This window comes from Scardinius erythrophthalmus, assembly GCF_964197995.2.
Source record: "Scardinius erythrophthalmus genome assembly, chromosome: 10".
In the NCBI taxonomy this organism is placed as follows: Eukaryota; Metazoa; Chordata; class Actinopteri; order Cypriniformes; family Leuciscidae; genus Scardinius; species Scardinius erythrophthalmus.
In genome coordinates this window covers 41,938,935-41,960,910 of record NC_138230.1, presented here as the reverse complement: position 1 = coordinate 41,960,910, position 21,976 = coordinate 41,938,935, and the positions used below count along the sequence as shown (strand labels likewise).

Here is a 21,976-nt window from a genome sequence, read left to right as displayed (position 1 = left end):
AATTCACACTCACTATCTCTTTTTCCAAGCCTTTACAATTGAATGAATGTGAGTGGGAGTGTGTGTGTGTTTGTGGGTGGTGGTGGTGGTGGTGGGTGAAGACACCCATTATGCTTTCACGTCACATATTGCCCAACAGCAGCTTCATCAAAGTTAATGTGTCCTGAGGTTGGCCCCAAGAATTTAGGACACAGGCACAGTTGGTTTTGTCCTGCTCGTTCTGAACTGACTTGGAGCCAGGCGCGCTATGGTGACAAGACGCACCAAAATGAAGGGTCCGGTCCTAGTAAAGAAAAAACGCATTACACGGTGGCAAACTTTCCTCTGTGCCAATGAAGCACAGACTCCCCACGGCACTGGAACAGTCCCAGTGCTTAGAGCCTCTGTTCTCATGCGGTACTGCACAGGTTCTGAGTCATGACGTATTTACTGACAACGCCGTGCGAGTTTTCGCACGAGCGCACCAGCAGCGCGGTAATGCACTTCATGGTCAGATAAACCTCGTCACTGCGTCTATTAGTTCTTTTCTCTCGCCTATCGGAATCATCGGGCTTGTCCTCTTGGAGTGCGCAATTCAATTGGGGATTTTCACCTTTCCTGTCAGATTTGGAAAAGTTTTACCGTTTTCCATCAACTCTTGTTCAGCCTGTGAGAATGAGGCGAGCCTGTCCCCGAGAGCTCGCGCTCCCGCTTCTGCTGGGATACCTGGTTTACCTGACGCGCGCGCAAGGTGGGTTTCTCTTGATGATCTGGTTAGGGTCATTTGTTTCACGCGCCTCTGCAATAAGCATTTAAGCGAGGTAATGAATGGACGCATGCGTGTGTCCAGCTTCCAAAAGGTTAGACAGTGGTGTGAGTGTTATAATTGTTTTTGGTGTTTAGATGCATGTTTGTGTGTGAAATGGAGGGATAAAATTAGCTAAAGCTGCAACTAATACCTCTAAATAACAATTTGGTCTAGGTCAGTGACGTGACGCACATTGTTTTTGTGTTCGTTATTAAAGTTGAGTAAAATACTTAAAAAATTCAGATTGATCTGAATAAATTCAAGTTATTTTTTCAATGCAGTTTAAAGGTAAGACACATCTAGATTTTGTATGGAGGCTCATTCAAAGGCTGACATTTTTGAGAGAATTAAATGTTAATAAGTATTATTTATTCAAATAATCACGAATAAAAATAATCACAAATAATTTATAAAAACATTCGTTTGTTAATTTATATATATATATTATATATATATATATATATATATATATATATATATATATATATATATATATATATATATATTAAAAAGTCAGCCAAATTCAAAGTCAGTTTTGGCATGCAAGTAGTTATTTTGTTTTCATTTGACAAAAAAAAAAAAAAAAAAAAAAAAAAAAAACATAAATCAGATCATTTGTGTTTTTTGAGAAAAATTCTCACTTTTTAATGAAAAATTTAGTTCAGGTCAAATGTAATAAACGTAAGAACTTGATATTTATGACTCCAAATTCATGATATTTGTAAAAAAAAAGAAAAAAAAAAGTTTTCACACTGCCTTAATTTTAGGATTAGTCAACTTGAAATGTGAATTTGTACTAAGTGACAACTTGGATATTTGAGTTGACTCAACTTAAAATTTTAAGTCAGCGTGAACACTTACTTTTTTAAGTTGAAACAACACATTTTTTACACACAGCAATCCTAACACAAAATAAAGCCTCCATTCTGCTTTGTCCCATTGTTTTGGAGCTTTGTAGTCTGTTTCAAATTTGTTTCCCCTTTTCTCACACGTTTGATGTTTGAAGAGTTAAAATCCTTTAACTAAAGACCTAATTCCCTTAATGAATTTCATGTTCATCCACAAACCCCTGATATCTTCACATCAGCATAACAGACTCATCAATATGACACTAATGAATTTGTAACAAACGATTGATAGATGACAGGTTGTTTGTGGTTGGGTCAGATTGATTAGTCAGACTTCTGAACATGACTCAGAATGGATTTACCTCACTGACACCAACCTGTTAACCGTAACTCTTCAAATGGATCCCAAATGATGATGTTAACTTTTGTGTATTTATGGAGGTATGAGATACTTGAATGCTTCTAAAAAAAACGCTGCACGTTAATGTGATCATATAACCTCAGCTTAATTTTTATAGCATAAATCTAAAACAATAACTCTCAGAGACACTGAATCAGAGGCTGTGAAAGTTCAGAGAGTTTACACAGGAACTGACTCACTCAAGCTGCTATTTTATTTCCTCTGTGTGAAACCGTGTCACACTAATGATGGAATGAAGTTTCCTTATGAGAGATTTGTTAGGATTTGCTTGTTTACATCATGTGTATATACAATATAGTCAGGGTGGTACTTGTGATAAAATGTGTGGATTTATGTGTGTACACCCTTTAAAATAAAGGTTTCAAAAGGTTTTTGCAATAGAAGAACCATGTTTGGTTTCCCAGAGAGGCTTTCAGCGAACAGTTTAACCAATTTTTCTTAATGTATAGAATATTTGAATAATCTAAAGAACCTTTTTCCACAAGAAAAAAATCTTTTGTTCATTGTAAATATTCCATGGATGTGGATCATCATTCTTCATGGAATCATCAATGGCAATAAAAAATAAAATAAAACATTATTTTTATTTTTCGTGGCCAAAAGGGATGTTTGGCCTATTGGGAAATTGACATCTTCACCCATTATTCAAAATGTGTCATATTGTCAAAATGTGTCAAAAATAAATAACTGAATATGTTGTAGTCAATGTATGCTTTTTCCTGTGAGCTTTTTGTTTTTCTGTGCAGTTTTTTTTTTTTTTTTTTTGCATATATAGCTAAATAAAACCTGTAGCTGTAGTATGCTAAATAATTTTGTCAGATAAATGTTTTAACCGTTTTGATCTTCCCTCATATTTGAAATATATATATATATATATACAGTGCTATGCATACGTTTAGACACCCATGCTAAAGTTGACTAAAAAGAGGAATAAAAAATCATCTTTTGGAAATTGAACTTAATGCCTTAATTAAAAAAACTAGGAAAAATCCAACCTTTAAGGACACCAATTTTCTTTGTGAATGAATAATGTATCGTAAATAAATAAATGTTCTTCCTTAAAATACCTAGAGATTGGTACTTTCCATAAGATCATCTCTCAATGCAAATCAAACCAGCTATTAGGCTAACTGAAATAAAACCATGCCAATCTCTAGGTATGGTGAAGGCTATGTGATGATGTGGGGCTATTTTAATTCCAAAGGCCAAGGGAACTTTATCAGGATGCATAGTATCCTGGATCCATGAAGTAACTGGCCTTTAAAAATAAAAATCTGCCTGCCTCTATGGGAATTTAACATAGGGGTGTCCAAACTTATGCACCCTGTATTTTAAGGAAGAACATTTATTTATTTATTTACGATACATTATTCATAATAAGAAAATTGGTGTCCTTAAAGGTTGGATTTTTCCTAACTTTTTAAATTAAGGCATTAAGTTCAATTTCCAAAAGATGATTTTTTTTATTCCTCTTTTTATTCAACTTTAGCATGGGTGTCTAAACTTATGCATAGCACTGTATATATACATACACACACACATATATATATATTCCTCATATTTTCATGGTTTAATCACTTGTACAGGGTATTTAAAAACAGATATAGTCCAGACATCACTTTTGGTCACTACTATATGTGGATTAATTTTTAAACTGATTTCTGATCCTCTTCATGTTTACAGCATTTCTTTAACCCTCCGTTGGTATAGCTTTCCACTGCCACAATGCCCAAAACAATATAACTTCCCTCAATTGACCCTATTCAGGTTGTATCCTGCTCTTTAAAATTACCTTTTGACATACAAAGTTCTTTGGTGGTGTAATTCATGCCATTCATACCATCTTTGCTCTGGTTATATCTTTGAATTCTCAACATTTCTTGATGTCCTTCTCATTTCCCCTGTTCGAGGTAATGTATTCTCAAATGTGCATTCTTAGGAGTAACACACTATTTAAACTGGTTTGTTTGTGCCAGTCTCTCCGCTAGGACGTGTATTCTTGCTGGAGTTGGAGAGTTTTCCCAAAGCTGGACAGGAGGAAGGGTTCGAGGCGGCGACGCACGCCTGCATCGCTCATGGGGCCCGGGTGGCATCTGGGGCCGACCTGCAGCACGCTGTGTTGGAATGTGCTTTCTCAGCCTGCTCGCGTGGTTGGCTCTCCGGACCGAGCGTGGGGTAAGAACATTAATTACCTGAAGAACAGAGCTTATGATGTATAGGTCAGAGTGCTGCATTATTGGGGGTAATGCATTATAACGCCAGTTATGTAATCAGATTACTTTTTTCAAGTAACTGGGAAAGTAACACTCTTTTTGAACTAAATATTTGAGTTACTTTTTCAAATACAAGATACTTGACTGACAGCTCTCCTGTCCCCATGTTGAGAGGAATCTGTGTGCATGTGTGAACATGATGGTTATTGTAGTTCTAGCCTATAGACAGAGACACATTCAGTCTTCCTAAAAAATGAATCAAATTTGTGAAATGCAAACACAGAATATTACGTTAACCTGCAATAATTAAATGTGTTAAATAATACAAATATACTTTATGCACTTAATCTCACTTTATTAGCCAATGTCGTTGCTGCTGACCTTTTAATGATCCAATTCAAACACACTAAGCAAAAATGACTAAATATCACATTTGTGTTTAATTTTTGTTTTTTTATTGCTTAAGTAAAAGTGTTGGGCTGCGTCTGAAATCGCATTCTCTCTTGAGTAGGAACTTATTTTTAATAAATATTACTTCACGACAGCTAAAAATGTATGTTCTATATAGTATGTGTGGGTGGGCGTACTACATTCGCCATGTTGTCACTGTCACGTGACCTACTAGCATCAGTTGCGTCGCCTCACTGTCATTCACAAATCCTCTCCCGTGGCCTCATGTCAAGTCAAGTCAAGTCATCTTCATTTATATAGCGCTTTTAACAATGTAGATTGTCTCAAAGCAGCTTTACAGAGATAAGCGTATAATTTAAGGTAACAGAGATTGTTTCGGCTTTACAGCAGAGTTAAGTTATTTCCATCTAAAGTTAGTTTTAATTGATTTGGTTCCGTCGCAATGATCATTTGTTATTAAATTAGGGGCCGCTAAGACGACACCATTCTCTCTACACAGACTTTAAACGCGAACCTGTGAGAAACGCTGATGGTGTTCACATGCGCATTTAGAATGGGTTCTATAGTTATGTGCGTTTGAATATACGCAGGTTTGGAATTCCCTACAAGCCAAGCCTAAACAAAATACTTGTTTTTCCTTATAAATTTTGATAAGGAATTTTATTTGTTGCTTTGGGGTAGGACCGCGAGACGAATTTTCCCGACAACGCCTTATCTGTAGAGTGGCAGTGGGATCCTCCATAGGGAGAGACTAGTTGGCACTTCAGCACTGCGTTGTCATCGGTCCAGGTGAAGGTCCTTCGTCAGATCTGGATACGGCCTGGATCCGGCAGGCTGCAGGAAAAACCTTGGGATAAACACAGACACTAAAATTAGCGTAGATGCCATTCTTCTCATGATGTAACGAGTACATAAGGATTTTTGGGAAGTGTTCCCGGTTCCGGCTGACCTAATCTATGCAGCATAACATTAAATTATAGAAGTCTATAATGTATTATGTGAATGCTAGGTCAAAGAGATGTGTCTTTAATCTGGCTTTGAACTGACAGAGTGTGTCTGCTTCCCGGACAATGGTAGGAAGACTGTTCCAGAGTTTTGGTGCTAAATAGGAAACGGATCTACCGCCAGCAGTCGATTTTGATATTCTAGGTATAATCAACTGGCCGGAATTTTGAGATCGTAATAGACGTGACGGACTATAATGCGTTAAGAGCTCGCTCAAGTACTGCGGAGCTAAACCATTCAGTGCTTTGTAAGTAATCAGCAATATTTTAAAATTTATGCGATGTTTAATAGGGAGCCAATGCAGTTTTGACAGAACCGGGCTAATATGGTCATACTTCCTGGTTCTGGTAAGAACTCGAGCTGCTGCGTTTTGAACCAGCTGTAGTTTGTTTATTAAGCGTGCAGGGCAACCACCCAGTAGAGCATTACAATAATCTAGCCTTGAGGTCATGAACGCATGAACTAATTGTTCCGCATTTGTCAATGAGAGCATATGACGTAATTTAGATATATTTTTAAGATGGAAAAATGCAGTTTTACAGATACTAGACACGTGACTTTCAAATGAAAGATTGGTATCAAAGAGCACACCCAGGTTCCTAACCGACGACGAAGACTTAACAGAGCAGCCATCAAGTGTTAGACAGTATTCTAGGTTATTACGTGAGGAAGTTTTTTGTCCAATAATTAGAAACTCTGTTTTTTCAGAATTTAGAAGTAGGAAATTACAAGTCATCCAATTTTTTATATCCGCTATGCATTCCGTTAATTTTGTGAATTGATAAGTTTCGTTAGGTTTTGAAGAAATATAGAGCTGAGTATCATCGGCATAACAGTGAAAGCTAATGCCATGTTTCCTAATGATATCTCCTAAGGGTAGCATGTACAGAGTGAACAGCAGCGGTCCTAGTACTGAGCCTTGTGGTACGCCATACTGAACTTGTGATCGATGAGACATCTCATCATTTACTGCTACAAACTGATAACGGTCAGATAAGTATGATTTAAACCATGCTAGTGCATTTCCCGTAATGCCAACATAATGTTCAAGTCTATTTAAAAGAACGTTGTGGTCGATGGTGTCAAATGCAGCGCTAAGATCGAGTAACACTAATAGAGAGATACAACCACGATCGGATGATAAGAGCAAATCATTTGTGACTCTAACGAGAGCTGTTTCGGTACTATGGTACGGTCTAAATCCGGACTGGAAATCCTCGCAGATATCATTTCTTTCAAGAAAGGAACACAGTTGTGAGGATACTGCCTTTTCTAATATCTTTGACAGAAAAGGTAGATTCGAGATCGGCCTGTAATTGACTAATTCTGAAGGATCAAGTTGCGTTTTTTTAACAAGCGGTTTAATCAAAGCCAGCTTAAAGTTTTTTGGTACGTATCCTAGAGACAAAGACGAATTAATGATATTAAGAAGAGGATCTGTGACCTCTGGAAGTATTTCTTTCAGTAGCTTAGTCGGTATAGGGTCTAACATACATGTTGTAGATTTAGATGATTTAATGAGTTTAGTAAATTCTTCCTCTCCTATAGCAACGAATGAATCAAATTTTTCCTCAGGGAGACTACAATGCACTGCCTGATGCGATACTGTAGTAGACGGTTGCATAGTTATAATTTTGTCCCTGATATTATCAATCTTATAAGTGAAGAAGTTCATAAAGTCATTACTGCTGTGTTGCTTGGAAACTTCGGTGCTTGAAGCTTTATTTTTCGTTAGTTTAGCCACCGTTTCAAATAAATACCTAGGATTATGTTTATTTTCTTCTAATAGGGTTGAAAAATAAGCAGATCTAGCAGCTTTTAAAGCCTCTCTGTAAGTAATTGAGCTCTCTTTCCATGAAATGCGAAATACCTCTAGTTTTGTTTTCTTCCAGTTGTGCTCCATTTTTCTGGCTGCTCTCTTAAGGGCCCGAGTGTGCTCGTTGTACCACGGCGTTGGACTATTTTCTTTAATCTTCTTTAAGCGCAACGGAGCAACTGTGTCTAAAGTGCTGGAAAAGAGAGAGTTAAACGTTTCTGTTGTAATATCTAGTTCTTCTAAGCTATCTGAGATGCTGAGATGATGAAACTGATTAGGAAGATTATTAATAAAGCAATCTTTAGTAGCAGAAGTGATAGGTCTCACATATTTGAAACACGGAGTCGGCTTTGCAGCCTTGGCTAAATGCAAATTACACGAGACTAGATAATGATCTGAGATGTCATCGCTCTGCTGCAGAATTTCAACGGCATCCACATCTATTCCGTGTGATAATATTAGATCTAGAGTATGATTACGACGATGAGTAGGTCCTGACACGTGTTGTCTAACTCCAATTGAATTTACAATGTCTTTAAATGCCAATCCCAATGCATCTTTTTCATTATCGATGTGTATATTAAAATCACCAACAATTAGTACTTTATCTGCAGTCAATATTAATTCTGATAGAAAGTCCGCAAATTCTTTGATAAAGTCTGTATGGTGCCCTGGTGGCCTGTATACAGTAGCCAGCACAAATCTCAAACGTGATTTATCGTTTACACTATATATTTTTACATTAAGCACCAATGCTTCAAAAGAATTATATTTAAAACTTGATTTCTTAGTGGTTTTGAAACTATTACTATAGATTACAGCAACACCACCCCCTTTGCGTTTCAGACGAGGCTCATGTTTATAACAGTAATCTTGCGGGGTTGATTCATTTAAAGTAATGTAATCGTTTGGTTTTAGCCAGGTTTCTGTCAAACACAGCACATCTAGGTTATTATCTGAAATCATATCGTTAACAACGAGTGCTTTTGAAGTAAGCGATCGAATATTCAGCAACCCAAGCTTTAGCATTTGCTCATCTGCATTATAGCTGTTTTTTATTTGTTGAACATCAATTAAATTTTTAACCTTAGTTGGGTTTAAACGTTTTTTGGATTTCCAAATTCGGGGAACAGACACAGTCTCTATATGATGATAGCTAGGTGAAAGAGGCTCTATGTGATGGGATTTATCTGACCTTGGTGACGCGAGGCCGCTAGCAGACGGTCGGTTAAGCCAGTCTGTCTGCTTCCTGACCTGAGCCCCAGATTGTCATGTTTGAGCTCTAAGACTATGAGCCATATTACTAGAGAGAAGAGCAGCACCATCCCAGGAGGGATGAATACCATCTCTTTTCAACAGGTCAGGTTTGCCCCAAAAACTTTTCCAATTGTCTATGAATTCTATATTATTAAGCGGACACCACCGAGACAGCCAACCGTTAAGCGAACATAATCTACTAACTATCTCATCACTCCTGCGAACAGGAAGGGAAGGGGGCCAGAGCAAATTACAGTCCTTGACATCGTACTTGCAAGTTCACACACCTCTTTAATATTAATTTTGGTGATCTCCGACTGGCGTAGTCGAACATCATTAGTGCCGACATGAATAATGATCTTAGAGAATTTACGATTAGCATTAGCCAGCACTTTTAAATTTGCTTTGATGTCAGGCGCTCTGGCTCCCGGCAAACATGTGACTATGGTGGTTGGTGTCTCTATTTTCACGTTCTGTGTAATAGAATCGCCAATAACTAGGGCACAATCATTCTCAGTGGGTGTTTCACTGAGCGGGGCAAATCGATTTGTTATGGTAATCGGAACGGAAGAGTGGTTTTTAGATCCGCGACTAGAGCGATCCCTCACTGTCACCCATTTGCCCGGCTGCACGGGCTCTACTTCAGCCAGAACCGACTCATGTAAAGAGTTCTCTATTCTATGCGCATCCAAAACATCTAAAGCACTAGCACTCTTACTATCCTCAATTAAAGTTTGGATGCGTGTTTCTAATTCTGAAATCTTCTCTGTCAACCTAACTGTCTCCTTACATTTATCACATATAAATCCTATATTGTCGACAGAGAAGCCTATACTAAACATGTGACATGAAGTGCAAGTGACAATAACAGGACAAGACATTACTCACCGTGTTTGTAGAGTGATTCTTACTCACCTGAGCTTTTTATGAACTCAAAGGCGCGGACGCGCGAGAGAAAAATAAATAAATAAAATAGCTGAGCGCACGGGTGGCGCGTTAACAGGCTAGCGAATTACTAGCGTTTTGTGCTAGTAGTACTAATAACAAAAGCTAGCGATGTCAGGTTAATCTGAGATGTTGGGTAAAATGTAGTAGTATAAACAACTAGAAATGGTAGTAAAATGATGGTTCAAAACAAAGAAATATATGGCTAAGACGGAGCTTATCGCACCGAATCAAACAAACACACTCACAGCAGGCAGCGAGGCAGACAGGAGCAATCGATCCTCATAGTAAAATGTCCATCATGTACACACTTCAGAATCTCACCGGAAGTAGTAGGTCATCCGGGTACTTTTGTCCACTCTTTTATGAGTACTGTGAATTCAGACATCTTTTGTGACATACTGTTTTTCGCCTACTATATAGTAGGGAAGTATGCGGCCATAACTTTCTTCTCATTCGTCCTATTCTTCTGCGATCCAGAATGGCAGCAGCTGAAAGGTTTATTTGAGATGTGCCATCTACTGTAGAGGCATACGTCTGCTTTTCCTTCAGCTTGAGGTTTATTCATTTCACTTTTGGTGTGAAAGGCCTTTACATTTATTTTTATTTAGATGGCACGGTGCATATTCATGAACGTACAATCAAAGTTGAACGTAAATACGCCGGATTTAGCACAATGCTAATTTCCATCCGTAGTCCCAGACATATACAAATACAAACCAAAAAACAACATACATATTAACAAATATACATATAGAGCTAAAAAACATTAAAAGTTCCTATACTTTATAGAGTACTTTTTGTAATATGTATTTAAAGTGCATAAATGCCTGTGCATAGACATCCCAAAGTGCTTATTATAAATATATAAATAAATCTACCTATCAAATTCTACCTCCTTACTTGATTACATTTTTGATTGTCATTCAGCCATCTTTTAAGATATTTCTTAAATGAAACAAAAGTGGGGCTATCTCTAATTTCCGTTTGCATACTGTTCCAATTTGTGCAGCCTTTAATAGAGAGGACATTTTGTGCAAACGAAGATTGGTAGGCTATTTCATAATCCCCCAGAGTAAACGATCTAGTCCTAGTCTCGCTAATTCTCTTTTTGATAAAATCGGATTTTTGGTGGGGCGATTCCATTCATTGATTTATAAATAAGACAGCTACTTTTACAAATTTTAAGATTTTCTAAATTTAGAAGTTGATACTTCTCAAGAATTGGACAAAGGTGAAACGACTGTGGTTTCCTGTCCTTTACATTTGCCAAAAACAGAACTTTAATTTTTGTTATTAAAAACAAAGCAAGCAAGCCAAGCCCAGGTGAGAAAAAGTAATGTAATGCAATATTGTAATCATTATTTTTAAAAGTAGCTTTCACAAACTTTGAATGGGCATTGTGCTTTTTTTAGGCATGATAATGAGATACGTTGCTTGCGTATATATATATGTGTTTTTGTGTGTGATTGCAAGACAGAGAGAGTCCTACCTGTGAACTCAGCCAGAACATTCCCATTTACACCTCAGGGCCTGAGAGAAATGGACCTGAGCTGCTGTGAGGGAACATATCAGCACCTTCCATGTGTTCATCTTCTCTGCTGCTCCATTGCTGAGCTGTATTACTTTACCACTGAGCACAAATCCCAAAATAATTATCACATTGAAAATGTGGTCCAAAACGACTTTTTTTTTTAAATGAAACATATACAGTTGGCCCAAAAAGTATATGGACACCTAAGCAAAACATATCAAACAGATTGACATCAGTTTTTTATATATATTACATTATATATTGGTAAAATAGATTATAATTTGGCAATTTGGCTTGATGTTATATTTTCATAATATTACATTTTATTTATTCTTAAGTATGGCCAAGGGGTCACATTCCAACACTGTGAAAACATATTTTCATGATTTGTTATCACAACTTTTAATCTTTTGTCAAATCAACTTAGATAATTAATGTGTCTCAGATAACATAAGATTTTGAGTTTCCATTTATTAAACTAATCTCCCTTATTGTATTAACACATTTTTATTTATTTCAATGAACTCAAAATTAAGGCAACCAGATAACTTACCTTTTTAAGTTAAGCCAACAATAATTGTTTACAGTGAATCGTTTGGAGCAGTAAAGCCAAAAGCAGAACGACCATAAACAGTTTTCTTCCTAGGGATAATTAAAAGGATTATGAATAGATGATCTGGTTGAATACATACTTACATGAGGTGGCAGCAACTCTTGAAGATATTTGGGTAACAAATAATAGGACTTCATAAATAAAAATACACCAGTGTATTTCCCGTCTAATATGTAATGACGTCCAATTTAATAGGGAATACAGTTGACAGTGATGCGTTCTTTAATGTTCATTAGTAATCAGTCTAATAGCTGCATGATATAATTATACACATCACCATAGTCAAATAACGGTAAAATGGTGGTATATAGTAGATATTTCTTGGCTGACATAGTGAACGTAGATTTATATTGATATAAGAAACCAAGTCTAGATTTAACTTTCTTCTGAAGAGTGAAAGTTAAAGAGCTATATATATGAATATACCACTTCAAGTTTTGCCCCATTTAAGGATGTAATATCTTTATTACACGGTTGGTTTCTTCTCTCTGAACCACATTATCTTCATTTTTGTGCTATTCAAGACTACATTTAAATCATTAAAAGCTCCTTGAATACTATTAAAACTATCCTACCCTAATCCTAACTTCATCATATGATGATCCTATAGAGTAAATAATGGTATCAATCAATCTTGGTATCAATGGTATCAATCTTTACATGTTGGGATCTACTAAATAGATAATTAGAGAACCAAGATAAAGGTAAGTTAGATAGAGCGATCAACTGTATCAAAAGCTTTATACATTTATAAGAATTGATCCAAGATGTTAAAACACATGAGGGAGCTGATGGGGGACGATAGCAACCTGCAACTGTTATTGAACTACTGGCAAAGTTCAAATTGATTTGGAATCGATTTAGATAACATTTTTGTGCATTGAAGATACCCCCCCCCCAACATTATCAATGTTGAAAACAGTTGTGCAGCTTCATATTTTTGTGAAAACATCTTCTGAGAAATAGATAGTTCAAAAGAACAAAATAAATGTGTCTATATATATATATATATATATATATATATATATGTGTGTGTGTGTGTGTGTGTGTGTGTGTGTGTGTGTGTGTGTGTGTGTATAAATCTAACTATATTAAGTTTAATTTTTGCTTACAAGAAAACAATGGCTTAGGCTTAAGAAAAACAAGCTTAATTCAAGACAAATTGTTTGTTCTAAGCTTTACACGTCTTTCTAATAGGTCTGGACTACAAAATTCAGAGCATTCTATTGTTATCAAGTATGAATTTATGCATGTTTGAGGCCTTTGTTGAATATCACTTGCATCTGTGAGTTTCGGCAAAAGGAGTGGCCTTCCCTTCAGAACAACCTATAGATTACACGAGGATTTTTTGGATGTGACGCATACATTTCACGTTAATGACACACACATGGATATCTCCTTGCAATCTAACCTCAGGACAATCTACCTCGGTTCAGCCGAGTCTTCATCACTAAACTTCAGCACAGGGTGTTTCCTAGTAACTTAACACTGTCCCAAGAGAGTCGTCTCATAAGGACTCAAGCAGTCTGGTTGTGGTTTGAGCCTCGCTCGGCACTCGCTCAGACATACCCACATGCTCATAATTCTGATTAAGACTTCACAGCTGAGTGTTAAAAGGTGAGGTAAGCAACTTACTTCCCTCACAAACATTTGGAGGAATGCCTCTAAAAGAATTGGGACAAAACAGACAGACATTCTTGGCTGTATAATATGCCCAGTATATTCAGAAACCTCGACTGAACTCTTAGAAATAAGGTTCTATTTAAGGAGCCCTTTATGCCAAAAAGGTTGTATATAAGGAGAAATGTCTTAAATGATTGCATAATACCTTCATGTTTAGCAGGTTATTTCATTTTTGTTTTCTTGTAATAAATATGTTTATGAGCTGTTTAATTCATAAAAGATTAATTTAAATAAAAAATGAATTAAAACAAAATTTATTCATTCAATTGCCCCATTATGCTATTTTAATTTTATTTTGGAGTCTCCTACAATAGGTTTACATGCATCCAAGGTCAAAAACACTTTATTTTTTATCTATTATCATATCTGAATTTCAGCTCCGGAAGCTTCCTCAGGAGTTGATACACACAGTGATACGAATGATGGCTACGAATGAGCAGAAAACAGCGTCTTCTCGACATGTCGACAACACGAACCAAACTCTTCCAGTCTCGACTACAACTACAGTGTTTGAGGGCGGGGCAAAGTAGACGTTATTCACGGGCAGCCAATTAATACTGGCATTATGCAAATTTGTTACATTGTTGCGTAGGTTTGTGCAGGAAGTGGGACTCGTTTCAGGCCGTTCAGAATCAATCGTTTCTTTTAGGAGAAAATAACTTTAATTGTCATGCAAAACTTTGGAGACCTTTTACATTCACAAACAACTATATTACACACTGCATGAAAGGTAATATCCCAGGGGGAAAAAAATAAAGAAAACATAATAGGAGCGTTTTAAATCAATAAAATGACGGAAACCCATAAGGTTCAGGTGAAGCGCCTGACAGAACCTTTAAGGTTCTACATATATAGAACCTTTATTTCTAAGAGTGACATCTTGAAGTCAAGTTATATAAAATGGATGTGACCTATATTGTAAAATGACCATAAATGCAAATGCCACATTCTATATTGACGTGGCAGATCGCTAATATTTCAGTCTTTCTGCTTCAAATTTTCATGTTTAACTCAATGTGTTACTTGCTGTTTCTTTGTAATTATTTGTGAACTGTATAAGCAGTTTATGAGTGAAAATTGTTTCAAAGTTAATCCTACTCCGGTTTTTGTTGTTTTTTCAGTGCATGTAATGCAGGGATTTTCCAACTTTTTAATGCCAAGGACCTCCAAATATTATGAGTCTCTCCTGGCTTATTGCTTTTTTTTAATCACTTTTTTTGACAGTCACACTCAGAACATGGTGGGAGACACAAACTTTGAAAACATGCACACATGATAGAAAACAGACCTGTGATTTGAATTTATACAAACACTGCAGACATTAGCAATGTGATGGGGATATACTGCATAAGGTGTGTGTGTGTGTTTGTGTATGCAAGTTGAAATGTGCATGAGCTGCATATGTAAGCAGAATTTAACAGTGACATCATGTCTGTTGCCTTTATAAGGGAAAGCACAAAGAAATTAAAGAAAAAAATCTTCTAATTCACTTCCAACTGTGATTGTGGTTTCAGGAGCACAGTGTGCAGCGGCGTCCCGGGGACTATGAGGCCAGTTGACGTTCAGCTGGAGAATTTGACCGCCGACACTGAGAGACTGGGCGTGTTCTGTGTGAAAGATAGCGGTCAGTTTTAAATCACTGAAACTAAGAAACTGGAGAAGGGGGCTGTGTTTTTCACTTATGAGGGATCATGAGGGAATATTTCATGTAGCACATACCTAATTACTTTGGCCCGTTTCATACACTGCATGTGAAAGAACCAGAACAATAGCATGTGAGTAGAGGGGTTTTCAAACTTTTTATGACAAGGACCCCAAATGTGATGATCCTCTTGAGAGATAGACTTCTTTCCTAAAATAATTTCATACATTTTAGACCGGTAAAAAGTTTTAGACCGGTAAGATTTTTAATGTTTTTAAAAGAAGTCTCTTCTGCTCACCAAGGCTGCATTTATTTGACCAAAAATAGAGTAAAACAGTAATATTATGGAATATTTTTACAATTCAAAATATTTTTAAATGAAATTTATTTCTTTGATGGCAAAGCTGAATTTTCAGCATCATTACTTTAGTCTTCATTGTCACATGATGCTTCAGAAATCATTCTACTATGCTGATTTGCTGCTCAAGAAACATTTCTGATTATTATCAATGCGTACTTGTTTTTTACAGTATTCTTTGATTAATAGAAAGTTCAAAAGAACAGCATTTATCTGAAATAGAAAGCTTTTGTAACATTATACACTACCATTCAAAAAGTTTGGAGTCAGTAAGAGTTTCTTTTTTCAAAGAAATAGATACTTTTATTCAGCAAGGATGCATTAAATTGATCAAAAGTAAAGACATTTATAATGTTACAAAAGCTTTCTATGTTTTTTTTTTATTTTTTTTTTACATAAATTATTGCCTATTGTTTGGAAAAACTAAATAAATAAAGGAAAGAAACTAAATCTGACTTAATCCAGATCATTTTAGCACTTAGTAGGTAATTAGTTAACAAACTCCAGTAACTGTTTTAAAATTTATGACTGTTATTAGAGGAATTTTTCAGTATAGAGACCCTGAAATTACTTTTTCTGTATCTACTCTTTCTGTATGCACTATTTTCTGTATCTGTTGCAGAAATGCTGTGAGTATGAAAGCACAATGTAAGCCTGATAATTCAGTGTGCAGTGTGAAACAGACCCTGATTCCGACATTGATTCTGACCCTGTTCCACTTCCCCTTCTTCCATCAGATGCTCCATGTGGACAGCCGCCTTCATTCCCGCACTCGCATCTGCAGGGGAAAACTGGGCTGGATCTGGGCGATGAAGTCCTGTACACCTGTGAGCCAGGACACACACTGCCCGATGGAGAAACAGCCTTCAGTCTGCTCTGTGACAGCTGTGGAGAATGGTACGGTCTGGTGCAGAACTGCGTCAAAGGTGAGCTGCAAACTCATCGGTGAGGTTTAAGAACTAAAAGAGCCGAGCCGAACATGAGAAACAGACTCCGAGATGCTCTATTCTAGAGGTTCAAAGGGTTTATTTGGCTTTCGGGTGTAGCTGCGTAGTCTTCAGTATGTTTTATTTGTTGCAGATGATCCTGAAGGCCACATCGACTATGAGGATAAGTTCACAGATGGCCATCTCTTGGAGAATCCCGGGGAGGAGCATCATATTTCCTTGATCCCAGGAGGAACACAATCAACTGATCGTGAAGTAGAAGTAGAAGAATCCACTCCTGAACCTGAGCATGAACGGACGGTTGTGTCAGAGGAGGAGGAGAATGATGAAGATTCAACAGTATCAGTCACTGAACCTCCAGTGTCTCAGCTCAGTCAGAAACACATGTTCTGGTTTCCTTCAGAGGCCTTCCAGGAAGGGAAGGAGCATCCGGGTATCAGTACGGATTCCTCCTCTGTTAAAAGCCCCAGTGAAGACGAGGATCACATGAAGGTCAAAACATCCGACAGCCAATCTGATCCCGACACGATCGCAGAGGAGCACGACCAACCGACTGATCGTCCCACCCATGAACCTGTCAGTCCCAGTGCCGGCGGCACGGATGAGTCCTGGCTAGATGGATATCCCATAACTCTGGATGAAGATAAAGCTGGAGGCGAGTCCACAGGGGAGGCGGGACCAGAACAGGGGATTGAGACAGAAAGCGTGACTGGACACTCAGAAGTGGAGGAGTTTGAGGATGGAGCCAAAAATCCTGTGGAAGAAGAGACCGGAGGTTTGATTTACACTCCTGAAGAAGAAGAGGAAGAAGATGGAGAAATTAAAAATCCTAAGGACAAGATCCACAGGAAAGGAGATGGGGAGGAGCTTGGCAAAGAGACAACCAGGCTTGAGAAGGAAGAGTCTGTTGGAACACATTATGAGGAAACGCCTGGACAAGGACTTGCAGAAGATGAAATGGAGAAACCAGAGGAAACAGACTCTGAAGGATCCAAAACATTGAGGTTTGATGGTGTTACTGACAGTCCAAATGGTGTGGAGATGAAAACCACCACCTTCATTACTCCGATCACACCCAGTCCAGACGATACTGCTCTCCACAAGTCGTACACACCAGCTTCCGCTCCTGAAAATGTGAGCACCAGTCAAGGGGGTTTGGGCCCCGAGAGCGCGTCCACACCGGCGGGGATGGTCAGTCCGGATGATGAAATTACCAGAATTCCCACACCCGTCATTAAGGATCCATGGAAAACCATTGATAATGGCCACTTACTGGAGCACATCCCCAGTCATGTCCCGACTGAAATCCCTGAAAACCGTAGCGTGATGGAACGAGGTGGAGACCCCAGCCTGGACCAGCAGGAGCGTGCAGGGGAGGGTGTGTGTGCTGAAGACCCCTGTCCCGGGTCAGGCCACGGGCCGATGATCGCAGCCATCATCATCGGGGTGGCGGCCGCTGTGGTCGGGGTGGTTTTAGGGGTGTGGTGTTATAAGAAGAGGCAACTAAAGAGCTCGCAATACCAGCTCAATGGAACTAACAGGCAAACGCAGTGCATTGAGTTACAGCAGACTGTGTGAGAGTCCACAGATGCTCATGAAGACACACTGCTTACACACGCATCCATGCAGAACCAGTCATGTGTGAACATCACAGTCTACGTACACTAGAATTGAAAAATTGGCTCTCTTTTGATTCATAAATGTGAATCTATCTATCTATCTATCTATCTATCTATCTATCTATCTATCTATCTATCTATCTATCTATCTATCTATCTATCTATCTATCTATCTATCCTTATGTCATTCTATCCATCTATATCCATCCATGATCAATCTATCAATCTATCTATCTATCTATCTATCTATCTATCTATCTATCTATCTATCTATCTATCTATCTATCTATCTATCTATCTATCTATCTATCTATCTATCTATCTATCTATCTATCTATCTATCTATCTTACTGTCATTCTATCCATCTATATCCATCCATTATCTATCTATCTATCTATCTATCTATCTATCTATCTATCTATCTATCTATCTATCTATCTATCTATCTATCTATCTATCTATCTATCTATCTATCTATCTATCTTACTGTCATTCTATCCATCTATATCCATCCATTATCTATCTATCTATCTATCTATCTATCTATCTATCTATCTATCTATCTATCTATCTATCTATCTATCTATCTATCTATCTATCTATCTATCTATCTATCTATCTATCTATCTATCTATCTATCTATCTATCTATCTATCTTACTGTCATTCTATCCATCTATATCCATCCATTATCTATCTATCTATCTATCTATCTATCTATCTATCTATCTATCTATCTATCTATCTATCTATCTATCTATCTATCTATCTATCTATCTATCTATCTATCTATCTTACTGTCATTCTATCCATCTATATCCATCCATTATCTATCTATCTATCTATCTATCTATCTATCTATCTATCTATCTATCTATCTATCTATCTATCTATCTATCTATCTATCTATCTATCTATCTATCTATCTATCTATCTATCTATCTATCCTTATGTCATTCTATCCATCTATATCCATCCATGATCAATCTATCAATCTATCAATCTATCTATCTATCTATCTATCTATCTATCTATCTATCTATCTATCTATCTATCTATCTATCTATCTATCTATCTATCTATCTATCTAACTATCTTACTGTCATTCTATCCATCTATATCCATCCATTATCTATCTATCTATCTATCTATCTATCTATCTATCTATCTATCTATCTATCTATCTATCTATCTATCTATCTATCTATCTATCTATCTATCTATCTATCTATCTATCTATCGTTATGTCATTCTATCCCTCTATATCCATCCATGATCTATCTATCTATCTATCTATCTATCTATCTATCTATCTATCTATCCATCCATCCATCCATCCATCCATCCATCCATCCATCCATCCATCCATCCATCCATCCATCCATCCATCCATCCATCCATCCATCCATCCATCCATCCATCCATCCATCCATCCATCCATCCATCATCAATACGTTCATTCTATCAAACAAAGCTTTCTTTCTTGACAAACTTTGCTTTTCATCATTTTTTTGTAAAATTACAGTTATATGAAGTTTGAATTTCAGTTCACTTAAATTTTCCTCAAATTCAAGAATTGCATCCAATTCAAAACAAATTCTGAATTCAATTCTGAATGACATTCAATGTCTGTGTTCAATACTCCTTTACCACACCAAGTCTGTTGGATAGGATTGTTTAGAGCTTATTTTGGGTAGTATTTCTGCTTTGCCATGTTTTCTTTTACTTTATTTTTTCATTGTATCGTGGATAATTGATGTGTCATGAATCTGATGTCCTCTCTTGCTTTGGACGGACTGTATTGGACTGCGGGTCGGTGCATGTGTGTGCGTGGTGCCCGTCTGTCCTTGTTAACAGATTTGTGTGTGATTATTGCTTTGTCCATTAGTGAGTGAGCGTGTGTGAAAGAATCATTGTGACTTTAGCCTATTTTAGTGTGTGTGTGTGAGAGAGAGAGAGAAAAAGGACAGAAAGAAAGAGTCAGTCAAAAGAGAGTGTGGTTGAACTTAGCATTCTGTGCGCGCTATTGAAAGTTTCTAGCTCACAGACAGGTGAGACATTCTGGTCAGAGAAACTGAGGGTGAATTCTGATTGGCTCAGAATAAATAGAATTCTTCCCTAAATTTAGAATACAATACGCATTTGTTCATTTCAAAAGGTTTTTCTATAAATAAGTGAGTTTCTTGGGGTTGAGCTCAGAAAGATTCACTCTCACACACAGGTGAGACATTCTGCTTGGAGGAACTGATGGAGGATTCTGATTGGCTGTCAACACATTAACAGCTTGCTGAGTTTCAGTGCTATAACAGTTATATTATAGCAGACTATTTTATATGTACAATTTCCCAAATGTCTCATTGATGGTCAGTGCAAACCTTTCTGGCCATGTTTTAAGTCTTAAGTCATTTTTTATCTCCAGTTACGTTTATGAGGCATATTTATATCACGTGTATTATAAATGTAAAAACTTTATTTTAGAACTAGTTAATTAAAACAAAACAAACACAAATCAGATACAGTAACTTTTAATTTCAGTTGTCTTACTGAAGTCAAACATATATATAGTATGCTGTATGCTATTTTTCCTTTTGCCAGTTAATAGTTAATAAAGTGTAGTGAAGCCATTTATTTCTAGGAGTTGTTAGAGCAAGGGTTGCATTTTTTTTTTACTAGTTTGATTTGATTAGAATTGGAGTACATCTTTATTTGAACTTTGCAGGGTCATTTGCAAGTATCTGTTAAAGATCGGCTGACGAAATTAACATTGTCTAACTGTTTGGGTGTTTTTGAATGTTGATTGTTGCTTTTTTAAATTTCCTTTCAGCTGATGTTAGCTTTTATTGTAGAATATACCCTGTGACATCTCTGTTCAGTAAAGAATCTAGTACGATCTTTACATTTAGTCATTAAGCGGACGCTTTTATCCAAAGATGAACATCACAGCAATTTCTCATACAAAAACACTTGCTCTCTTTTCCAGTCTTAATGCAGAGTGTAAAACCAGCTCAATTTTAGAGCAGGAAAACCAGCTGCGGTTGGCTATACTGTGCTGGTTTTTACTTTTAGTTGAACCCTGTTATATTTCAATCTATACGGTGGAAAAAAAAAACAGATTCATGGGGTAAATGCGGCCATTGGAACTATTTTATTTGCTCTGATGTTGTTTTTGTAAAGTGTTTATTATTGTGATATGGAGCTGTGAGATTTATTCTATTAATCTGTGATCATTTCAATTCCATTTCAAGCTAAAACTGCTTGGTAACATTACACTGTAACGATTAGATGTGACACGAGGGTATCAGACTAAACATAGCTGTGGAAAACTAACTGAACATTAACCAATAAATTACTTTGGGGGGAAATGTCGGCTTTAGTGTTCCTTGGTGTCGACATTTGCTGCGGGAGCTTAAAAAACATTTCCTTCCTAAAATAAGACTGCAAACATTTGCATAGTGTTGCCAGGAGTCTCTGTATGTGTGTAAGAGCAGAAAATACCACAAAAGAGATTGTTTTTAGACCACGAAACACTCCGAAACACTCCTGCATTCAAACACTTACACAGCGGGAGAACAGAGACTTGTTTAAATGTGTTTGAACATGGAGTATCTGTGCAGTTTATCACACCATAGTAGGAAAAACCCACAGAGAAAAGAAAAGAAGGGGTGGGGGATGAGGAACGAGAGATGTGGAGCGAGGCTGGATTAAAAATGACCGTCCACATGCACTATTAAAATCCAGTGTTTAGTCTTTTGCTATTAAATTTAGTCTGAATGTCTCTTTAGACTCTTGGGAAGGCATTACTGGCTCAGCCTTTCAAAACAGACAAGTTTGTTTGATTTCTTCTACATAACACCATTTTACACATATTTTGCCAAGT

General features: G+C 37.1%; 1 protein-coding gene across 1 annotated transcript; it reads left to right on the top strand.

Moving 5' to 3' along the window:
* Nucleotides 1-654: 654 nt before the first annotated feature.
* susd5 (sushi domain containing 5) lies at nt 655-18,147 on the top strand (the record flags this gene model as incomplete). The annotated part of the gene is made up of 5 exons (XM_081376558.1): nt 655-730; nt 4,033-4,231; nt 15,048-15,157; nt 16,271-16,459; nt 16,614-18,147. The coding sequence occupies 5 exons, from the start codon at nt 655-657 to the stop codon at nt 18,056-18,058; spliced, it is 2,019 nt and encodes a 672-aa protein (XP_081232684.1). The 3' UTR covers nt 18,059-18,147.
* Nucleotides 18,148-21,976: the final 3,829 nt, after the last annotated feature.